The 11,023-nt window shown below is 38.2% G+C and overlaps 1 protein-coding gene across 5 annotated transcripts in view; it reads left to right on the plus strand.

Annotated features, from left to right (window-relative positions):
• The window catches only part of cdc42bpab (CDC42 binding protein kinase alpha (DMPK-like) b), a 67,082-nt gene extending 56,189 nt beyond the window's left edge, over positions 1–10,893 (plus strand). For 2 of the 5 annotated variants that reach the window (XM_067384126.1, XM_067384127.1), the window contains 11 exons: positions 80–366; positions 503–797; positions 890–987; positions 2,019–2,103; positions 2,267–2,390; positions 2,637–2,754; positions 3,710–3,827; positions 3,903–4,060; positions 5,302–5,376; positions 7,142–7,195; positions 7,975–10,893. In XM_067384126.1, the coding sequence (XP_067240227.1) occupies positions 80–366; positions 503–797; positions 890–987; positions 2,019–2,103; positions 2,267–2,390; positions 2,637–2,754; positions 3,710–3,827; positions 3,903–4,060; positions 5,302–5,376; positions 7,142–7,195; positions 7,975–8,106 (1,544 nt within the window). In that variant the 3' untranslated portion in view covers positions 8,107–10,893. The remainder of the gene's footprint in view (positions 1–79; positions 367–502; positions 798–889; positions 988–2,018; positions 2,104–2,266; positions 2,391–2,636; positions 2,755–3,709; positions 3,828–3,902; positions 4,061–5,301; positions 5,377–7,141; positions 7,196–7,974) is intronic. The other 3 variants (XM_067384128.1, XM_067384129.1, XM_067384130.1) reach the window with 2 other exon arrangements.
• The last annotated feature ends 130 nt before the right edge of the window (positions 10,894–11,023 follow it).

Here is an 11,023-nt window from a genome sequence, read left to right on the forward strand (position 1 = left end):
TGCATTTTAAACGGTAGTGCACTATCGTTGTTGAACCACATACACATTTAATCTGAAAAATCTTTGTTCTTTCTGCTAGAAATCGTTCGTGTGGGTGACATTAAGAAAGTGCATCACATAGAACTGATGCCCACGGACCACCTCCTGGCCGTCATCTCGGGCAGGAACCGACAAGTGTGTCTGGTCCCCATGGCGGGGCTCGATGGGAGGGAGATTGATAAGAATAAGGTGGCAGATACTAAAAACTGCCAGGCGCTGGTGTCCGGTGTGGTGCGCAATGGCACCTGCTTCTGCCTCGCCATTAAACGGCAGATCTCCTGCTTCGAAATTCACAAGAACAAACCTCGCCATCTTGTGGACATACAAGTACAGTATTCAAATCCTCTTATCTTTTTTTCAGATCAAGTATATGCAGATGTAATTAGTGTTCATACTCATTAGATTGCAAAGATTGTCTTTGCTAGTATACACGGCAACATCAACAGCCCTTTCTAAATCTCAGGCTCCAGGAACTATCCAGTGGATGGCGCTGTTCAGCCAGCAATTATGTGTAGGCTACCAAGCGGGATTCATGCGGTACAGTTTGCATGGAGAAACCCCTCCGGTCAGCTTACTCCATCCAGATGACCCCACACTGGCGTTTATTAAGGCTGACAACCTGGATGCTCTTTGCGCAGTGGAAATCTCCAATAAAGAAATGCTTCTCTGCTTCAGCAAAATTGCAGTCTACGTGGACACACATGGCAGACGCTCACGCCAACAGGAGCTGATGTGGCCCGCGACGCCCACTGCCGGCTGTGAGTAGAGAGAGGTTAATCTTCTACTTGCACGGTGTGGCAGTGAAAAGGTTTGATTGGATTGACCTTGTGGCTGTTTTATAATCTCACAGGCTACAACGCCCCCTACCTGTCAGTCTACAGTGAAAATGCAGTGGATGTGTTTGATGTGAACACTACGGAATGGATTCAGACCATTCCTCTCAAAAAGGTTTGCTTTTTTAATTTCAGAAGTGTTTTAAATATCAAATAAATAAATAACCCATGAAATAAAAACTAGCATATTGCCTTTATTTATTTTCAGTGGTGTTTGGGTCACAATGTATTAATAAATCGACATAAACATAACCTTGAGCACGAGGCTAATGGTAATGTCACATTAAACTGCAATATTATCAACTCCGCTGCCTTTCTGATGGTATATGTATGAACATTTATTAAAATGTATTCATTTAGCTTTTTTGAAATGTATTCATTTAGAGATGGCAGAATTCAATTTATTAACACTAGTTTCATTCTGAAAGAATGTGTAAAATTGCATGTACTTGAAATATTTACTAAATATAAATCTTCTTAATATTTATTTAATTTTTTTTTTTTTTTTGCAAGCTACAGCAATATGCAGAGTCTAACTTTTTAAAAATGTTTTTCAATAAATCTTCTATGCTCACCAAGGCTGCATTTATTTAATTTAAAATACAGTAAAAAAAAAAATAGTAATATTGAGAATTATTATAATTTATATTAAATACTTTAAAAATGTAATTTATATCTGAGATGGCAAAGCTAAATTTTCAGCTCCAGTGTCACATGATCTTTCAGAAATAATTCTAATTTGCTCATTTGTTGCTCAAGAATTTCTTATTATTATCAGTGTTAAAAACAGTTGTGCTGCTTACATTTTTTGTAGAAACCATGATCATTTTTTTTCAGGAATCCTTGATGAATAGAAAGTTCAAAAGAACAGCATTTATCTGAAATCTAATGTTTTACTGTCCATTTCAATAATTTTAATGTGTTTTAATGTGTCCTTGCAGAATAAAAGTATTCATCAAAAAATCTTACTGACCTCAAATTTTTGAATGGTATTTCTATTTATATTAAATATATATTATTTCCTTTGTCAAATGCACCCTCCTGCAACCATTCAGGCATGCAACAGTTTATTTTAACTGAAGCAAAAAATGAGTCATCATCTTATGAATGCATAAATAAACCCAGGATCTCATTGGCTCTGTGCAGGTCCGGCCATTGAACATGGATGGCTCTTTGAATCTCCTGGGCTTAGAAACTGTCAGACTCATCTACTTCAGAAACAAGACTGCAGGTAACGGCAGTGGCTCCATAATTCAGTGAAATGCATTAATCATGGCATTAATCTTGAAATTGGCATTGAAGTTTGAGCCTTTGGTTTAGTAGTGCCGCTTGAAATAATGAATAATTCAGATTTGAATAATATGTCTGATTATGCATTATTTGTGTTTGTTTAGAGGGGGATGAACTGGTGGTACCTGAGGTGTGTGATAACAGCAGGAAGCAGTTGGTACGCAACATGAGCAACAAGAGACGATTCTCATTCCGTATTCCTGAGGAGGAGAGATTGCAGCAGAGGAGGTGATTGTCTCACACACACACACACATTTGTGTAATACTGTGCTGACAAAACTAGCAGAGTGAATGTGAATGTTGGGTTTGAATGAATGTTGATTCAAAGGATTTGAATGTTGGTTCAAAGGATGTACTTTTAATGAAACAGACAAAGTTCATAGGACATTTGTAGCTTTTTTAGGTCTGGATTCAATATCCAACTCATTTCTTAGTTTCAAAATGTCATTCTAGTCATTGTATGTATGTTTGCAGAGAAATGTTGAAAGATCCTGAGAAGAGGAACAAGCTGATTTCAAATCCTACTAATTTTAACCACGTGGCTCATATGGGGCCTGGAGATGGAATGCAGATCCTCCGAGATCTACCAATGGTGAGAGGCTCGTCTTTTAAAAGGATATTATTCTTAGAATATAGAACATGTTAATGTCAGCCAACACCATTTGTGACATAATGTTGATTACTACAAAAATTTATTTCAAAGATAATCATTGCTTCAGTTGTAAGTCAGGCACTTACAATGGAAGTGAAAGGGGCCAATTTGTTGAGTTAAAATGTTAGCATGACTTTAGTCTGAAAAATTGCTCACTGACCTTTTATATGCCAGTTTACATTTAACATGTAACTAATATTGTACATGTTTTAACAGAAGAATTAATTTAAGTGTATTCCAAAACTACTACTACTGCATCATTGTAGCCTTGATTTTTTTTTTTTGCATTTTTCAAAGAAAATGAGTCAAAATTCTTTTTTTTCCTTTTTTTTTTTTGTGGTAATCATTGCATTGTCACAAATGCTGTTGTTTAAGCTTGGCTTGTATTGGAATATGCTTTTACAACCTCATTTTGCAACCCCATCAAGTCACTGTCAGTACATTTCTTTAAAAAAAAAATGTAATAATACTTCTATTCAGCAAGGATGCATTAAATTGATCAAAAATAACTTTTTAACATTTATAAAGATTTCCAAAAAAATCCTGTTCTTTAAGTATCTACAAATGTTTCTGCAAAAATATTGAGCAACACAACCGTTTTCAACATTGATAACGATAAGAAATGTTTTTTGAGCAACAAATTAGAATATTAGAATGATTTCTGAAGTAACACATGACACTGTCTTTTCTCTACATTTATTGATGTGTCATGGGTCATTTTTGCATCCTGTATTGATACGTGACGATAGCAACATGTTATCATAAAGACCATTATATTGAAACCCATAGTTTGTTTTCATCAAGTCATGTTTGTCTCACTCATTGCATGCTTGTGTGTCCCTGTTCTCTTTCTCTGTTTGTGTGTGTGTGTGGTGTTTCTCTGTGTAACCTGTAGAATGTGCATGCTCAGGATAATCGTGCCGGGTTCAGCGGATCCGTCAGCATCCCCTCAATCACGAAAAACCGAGCCGAACCTGGTCGTTCCATGAGCGCAAGCAGCGGTCTAGGAATGCGTAAGTACACGCACTTGGCTGCTATTATACTTATCAGATTTCCATTCCCAACACACTTCTTGTCCTCTGTATCAGGGTCCTCATCTCAGAACGGCAGCGCTCTGAGGAGGGAGCTGTCGAGCAGCAGCTACAGCTCTAAACGCCAGACTATGACATCACCTTCTGAAAGCTCGCTGTCGTCAGGAGGAGGGATGGATGTGGGCGAAGCGCCACTCTCTCAGTTTGATAGAGAGGTGAGTCATGATGTAGGAATCAGGACAGCGGTATCTTCATTACCTCATCACATCAATGCCAGATTTGCACTATGCAGGGACCTTACGTTACATGACTAGCAAGCTGTAGTATCCATAACGATTCCATTTGAGCCTTATGCTGACTTCACATGCTATCAGAATTAATGTTAATATGAGTATCCGCAACGGAAATTGGGCATGAATGACCGCTCAAGTTTTATTTTCGATGGGGAAACTTGTAGAATATTTTGATATCTGAGTTTCTGGCCATAAACTTTAAACATGTTGGATGTCTCCTGCCGTCACAATCTTTATGTATATACAGGCTTTCTACAGGTTTTAAAAAGGACCCCTTAAAGGATAAGTTCAATTTAAAATGAAAATTACCTCAAGCTTTACTCACCCTCAAGCCATTCTAGGTGTAAATGACTTTCTTTTTCCGCCTTCCGGTCTGGCGGAAGCTAGATTTTTTTACTTTATAACTTTTTAAATATGGATATTTTTCTTAGACAAACACATTGCTTCGCTTCAGAAGGCCTTTATTAACCCCCCGGAGCCGTGTGGAGTACATTAATAAGACCTCAAAAATCTTCAAAATCTGCAAAACACTTAAGCTTACATTACTAGTAATATCCAACAAAAACTCTTGAATGTGACAAACTCGTATTAAAATTTCCGATAGCATGTGAAGACACATCTTATTATACACAAACAGTTTTTAGGCAACATGGACTTGACTTCATGGACTACAAAGTTAGTTTTCGTTCTTTTTTAGGATCTCTTTTCTCTCATACACCACTTTTATATTTGAAAACACAAAGTCAGAAATAAATTTACTTATCATTGTTTCTCAAAAAAGATAATTTATTCACCCTCATGTCGCCCTTAAACCCGTTTGATTTTTCTGCACAACTCCTGACTTATAAAAACAGCTCGCCCCATCCCTTCCCATGAGGCCTGTAAAGGTGGAACACTTCTAATGTCTTTGCCCCAAAGCAGTTGAATGCAAGTGAGCCTTAGCGCTGTGTTCCCCCCACCTAGCTTTGTCAGTGCTTAATCCACTTTATGCCTGCCACCCCATTCCACTACATCCAACAGTATCCTTAGCAAACCACCCACCCGTGCCCTTATCCCACCCGTCATCTCCCCATATCGCTGCACTTTGCGCTCCCTGGCTGCCCCATTCTCCTTCAGCAAGTGTGGAAGCCGTTCTGGCACTCAGTCTGCCCTTTCCTTCTCAGTGGCAGGCGGTATCACCCTCGGAGAAGACCCCTGATCTGAAAAGGGCTTTAAGGACCCTGCTTAGTAAGATGAAGGTAAACGCCACACGTTTGCAGTGAAACACACACGCACATACACGCCTGCTGTCATCTGCACACTCAGGCAGCCCCGCAGAGTGCTTTTCAACTACCCACTTTGCCCATTTTTGAAGCCCACAGTCTTATCGTCCACTGGCCACAAGTGAAGCAGAGAGCTTCGGTTGGGAATGGCAAGCTTCCATCCGCATGTTTCACCTTCATACCGCTCCTGCTGGCCAACCCCTCTGTCTGCCAGAGAAATTAAAGTCTTTACGAGAAGAAAAGAGAGTTGGGCTAGAAAAATACTTTTATGCAAGTACACAAATGCTTGGTGCGTAGTGCATACTAAAGGTGAAGAAATGACTGTGTCATCAAAGCAAATGTGTAATTATTCAGTTAGATAGGGATAAACATATTAAAGGGTTAGTTCACCCAAAAATGAAATTTCTGTCATTAATTACTCACCCTCATGTCGTTCCACACCTGTAAGACCTTTGTTCATCTTTAGAACACAAATTAAGATATTTTTGACGAAATCCGAGATGTTTTTTTTTTTGTAAATCTTCCATAGAAAGCAATGAAATTACCACATTCAAGATCCAGTAGTAAGCAGTTAAGACATCATTAAAATAGTCTACGTGACTACAGTGGTTCAACCTTAATGTTAAGAAGCGTCGGGAATACTTTTTGAGTGCAAAAACAAAACAAAAATAATGACTTTATTCAACAATTTCCTCTCTTCCTACCCTGTCATTCTCCTATGTAATTTATGTTGAATGCACATTGCAGAGCTTCCGTGTTTACGTCAGAACACCGACTCTTTACTGGCTGACTCCTGTGTTAGCATCACACATATGCGTTGTGGTGCTCACATGGTGAGCCGGCGTTCGGATGTAAAAACGGAAACGCTGCACTGCGTTCACTGCATCAACTGCAAAGGAGACTGACAGGAGAGAGAAGAGATTGTTGAATAAAGTCTATTTATTATGGAATATTTTTTTTTGGTTTTTGCTCACAAAAAGTATTCTCGTGACATTAAGGTTGAACCACTAGTCATGCTGACTATTTTAACAATGTCTTTACTACTTCTTTGGACCTTGAATGTGGTTATTTTGTTGCTTTCTATGGGAGATAAAAAAAAAAACCTCTCGGATTTCATCAAAAATATCTTAATTTGTGTTCCGAAGATGAACGAAGGTCTTGCGAGTGTGGAACGACATGAGGGTGAGTAATTAATGACAGAAATTTCATTTTTTGGGTGAACTAACCCTTTAACATTAGAAGAAGACTGGACTAATGTACTGTAGCGCCCCTTGTGGCAAAACTTAGAATACAAAGTGTGTGCATGTTGTTATGAACTTGATTAGGTTGCAGCGTTTGCATTAACGTACTTGCGAAGAGTATGTTTCAAGTCTGGATTCGATGTACTATTTTCTTCAAAGCTTTCCTGTGAAGTGACTCCACAGTTCAACAGCGAACCACTAGCCATGAGTGTGTTTTTGAGGATGAGCACTTGTGCCGTTAGTTTACCCAACTGTCATTTTGTCTACTTTATAGTGCCTTTTTCTCAAAAACGTGGCTGGATTAAAGAACCACCCAAACTTTTATGCTTTGTAGACATGGCAGAGCCCAATCAGGGAGGCAAATACAATAGTATATAATGCTTTTTTTGATATATATTTTGAGTAAGTTAAAGGGATAGTTCACCCAAAAATTAAAATCTTGTCATCATTTACTTACTTTCATGTCATTCCAAACCTGTATGACTTTCTTTCTTCTGCAGAACTCAAAAGATGTTTTGAAGGATGTTTCAACTGTTTTTGTCCATACAATGAAAGTTAGTGGGGTCTAATGTTTTTTGGTGAATTATCCTTTTAAGAATCATTAATATTTTCTTGATGGCGGCATGTGAAAGAGTTAATCAAGCATGCCATGTTTACAAAGCCATCCTCTGTTAAAAACGGCTAAAAGTCCGATTCCACTTGACTGGGTTTATTTGCACCTTTACTGTATTTGGATTCATTGCATGTGTACACTACCGTTCAAAAGTTTGGGGTCAGTAAGATTTTTTTTTTCTTTAAAGAAATTAACACTTTTATTCAGCAAGGATTTTTTAAAATGATCAAAATTGACAGTTAAATCTTTTGTTTAAAAAAATAAATGCTGTTCTGGTGAACTTTCTTTACATCAAAAAATACTGAAAAAGAAGCATCATGGTTTCCACAAAAATATTAAGCAGTTCAACATTTTCAACATTTATAAGAAATAATAAAAAGTGTTTCTCGAGCACCAAATCAGCATATTTGAATGACTTCTGAAGGGTCATGTGAGTAATTATTGCTAAAAATAAATGAAATTTTAAAATATATTAAGACAAAACAGCTATTTATTTAGCAATATTACTGTATTTTTGATCAAATAAATGCAGCCTTACCGACCCCATACATTTTGAAGGGTAGTGCAGTAGTTAAAGGCTTCATATTTCCATTATCTTCATCTTTTTCTTGTGTTTTTTAAGTTTAGACTTCGATAATTATCGCAGAGACTATATCAATATATTCTGATAGGTAGTGTCTCTGTTTTTACAAAATTTTTTTGTTTGTTTTTGTTTTTCAGGACTCTGATTCGCCCCGGCACTCCACTGCCTCCAACAGCTCCACCTTCAGCAGCCCGCCAAGCCCCGCCTCCCCGCACAAAACAAAGTCCCTCTCACTGGAGAGCACAGACCGCACAGGGTGGGACACATGATGAGTGAACCAATCACAACAAACTCTGAGCCTGCCTGCAACAGTGCTCCGCCCCCTTCCCATACAGTCGCACCCAGGCACTACAGGCCCCTCCCACCTAATTTGCATAAAGGATCACCACTGGGCAACATACAAAGGAAAAACCACACGCGCGCGTGGATGTCAACGACCCCGCGAAGCTGATTGGAGGAAAAAGCGGAGGCTACGTTCTGGATTTAATTGTTACTGGTGTTTGTACATAGACCGGGGTAGGGGTGAACTTTTATTTATTTATCATTTAGCCATTTCAAGGTGGAAAATACTGTCACGTCCCTCACTCAGCTGTGGACCATACGGGAATGATGATTCCATTATAGAATCCCACTAATTTACCTGGAAAAAAATGCAATGATGTATATTTTTTATTTGCTTTTAAAAGTGATGTGTGCAGTGATTCGTTTGTTACTTCAGCTAAACGGATGAGAGACCGCAGATATCACGCGACCTCATCTGTTGCTTCCTGTCCTATATTTGTAGGAATTTATAGAGGCTTTCTGACATGATGACATCTTGGAATCTGTTATCGTCATTATCGCCAGTCTCCGTGTAATCCGAACCTTCCGTGAACCAACATGACCTGTGAAAACACATCACAGTAATGTACATAGGTTAAAAGTATAGTATAATATATAAGGAAATATTGAAGAGATAAAATATGTGGAAAAAAAATCTCACTGCTTTTATTTTTAAAAAATTATTTTAATATACTCGCGCCAAGACCATTTTTTAAAAACTTCAGTTGCGTCAGTTCTTTTAGACTTTTGTTTTATGAGAGAATACTGCCTTGTGTATTTTTATTTCTTTTAAGATTTTTGTCAGACACAGGCCAAGCTGTTTTACTACAAGTGTGCTTTAACTAAAAAAAAAAACTGCGTAATGTCCGCCAGCTTCAGTTCTGCTTTACTTGATGGCAATACATGCATTGACCAAAACTGTACAAATATCATATTTCTGCAATCTGGAAATATTAGGTCCAAATTGTGAAACTTGCCCAACATGTAATTTGAGATTCGCAGACAGACAAAAGCCATTCGTTTTGTTCCTGGATGGTTTCGTGGTTACAGTATGGGAAATAAGTCAACACACTTTGCTTCACCCACATAGTTTGGCACTTTCTACCCTGGAAAAACTAGTTTTCATGGATAACAGTAATTTTATCCTGTTAAGTGTTGAAACATTCACCACTGCTATTAAATGTAAGGTTAAACTTTACCATTAAACTGTATTAGAAGAATCTGTTCCCACAAAACCGCTATGTATTTGTCATTATGTTGTTGTCAGATTGCTTTTGTTGTAGCTCCAAGGACATTTATTCCATCCCAAAAAAAAGAAAAGAAAAAAAAAAACGCTTAACTTCTCAGAAATCACACGTCTAATAAGCAACACAGGCTTCACTTTGTTCCTTATTCTGTTTGCAGTTGATTTAATTTAGTTGCACACGAAAGCGAGTCTCCCGCCTCACGTCTTGATTTCTGCACCAGATTCACCTCTGTTCATTCCACAGATGGGGAAACTCACTGAATTGGATTCATTTGTTAAAAGGTTTACAATAAATTGGCTCTGTTTTGCAGTATCATTCCAGTAAGTAAGTAACAGCAAAGGAAAGCTGCATTTCAGTAACGTCTTGCACATACATTTATGAGTTCACTCTCATCTCAGTTGTTTATTTTTTTCCTTAGGATGTGCTTTTTAATAATTTGTACAGTTTTGCATGTCATAAATGTCCATTCCATATGTTTCATGGTTGTATTGTTTCTCACTCACTTGTGGGTATCACTTCAAGCAATGAGGAATTGTTTTGCACAGATGTATTTAAGGTGGAAGGTCAATCAAAGACTGGATAAACTGGCCACTATGCATATATGGAGACGTTACAATATTAACGCTGATGTAATTCAATAAACGGAGGGGAATGACACACATGGATAAGAATGTGTTGAGAGTGGTGTTTTATTTTGTACATAAAGCACATAAAACATGTTTAAAAAATTTTTTTTCACAGTTTTCGGCAAATGACACAAATGACGGCTAATTATTATTAGTGCTAAAACTCAACAGAAGAGCTTGGTCGTAAAGCATATGCCAATTTCCAATCGAAAATTTCCTACAATATCTATTCTAAAATGACTGATGTTAAATGATATTTTACATTTAAAGGGATGTTTCACACAAAAATGAAAATGTCATTGTTTCCTCAACCTCAGCTATGGGACACATGGGAAGTAATGAAGTTTGGCATTGGAAAAGATTATCGAATTCATACCTTTTAATTTTCCCCTAAATTCTGTTGTTTGTTTTTAATGGTGCTTTTTGTTATATTTGGGGTTTTACAACCCTTGGTCACTATTTACTATCACTGTATGAAGCTAAGAAGCTTAAGGCCAGAACACACCAAGCCGACGAACTAACGTTAGTGGCGACGAAAACAAACTGTGGGGTTGGCTCACGTCTGCAGCGTCAGTGTCCACAGTTGCCCTGCCACACCAAACCGACGCTAAACAGCCGACGGCCAAGTAGCACGTCAGTTCTGCGCCTGCGTGAGATGAAATGCCTTTCCGAAACAGCAGGCGGCAGTAGCTGAGCAGCCAATCAGAATGTTCAGATGGCCCGACGGACCGACGAGCTCCAACGCCGATTCAACATTTCGAATCGGCCGAAAAAAGGCCGACGAGGACCAACTTCAGCCGACGGTGCGGAACACACTGAGAAAACTTAGTCGGCCGACGAAGAAAAACTGCCAGACGGCCGACCGTCGGTTTGGTGTGTTCCTGCCTTTAAAGGGATAGTTCAGCCAAAAATGAAAATGCTGACCCTGAAGTTGTTCCAAACCTGTATGAATTTCATTCTTCTGCGGAACACAAAAGATGATATTTTTAGGA

The sequence above is a fragment of the Chanodichthys erythropterus genome, chromosome 4 (assembly GCF_024489055.1).
Source record: "Chanodichthys erythropterus isolate Z2021 chromosome 4, ASM2448905v1, whole genome shotgun sequence".
NCBI lineage: Eukaryota > Metazoa > Chordata > Actinopteri > Cypriniformes > Xenocyprididae > Chanodichthys > Chanodichthys erythropterus.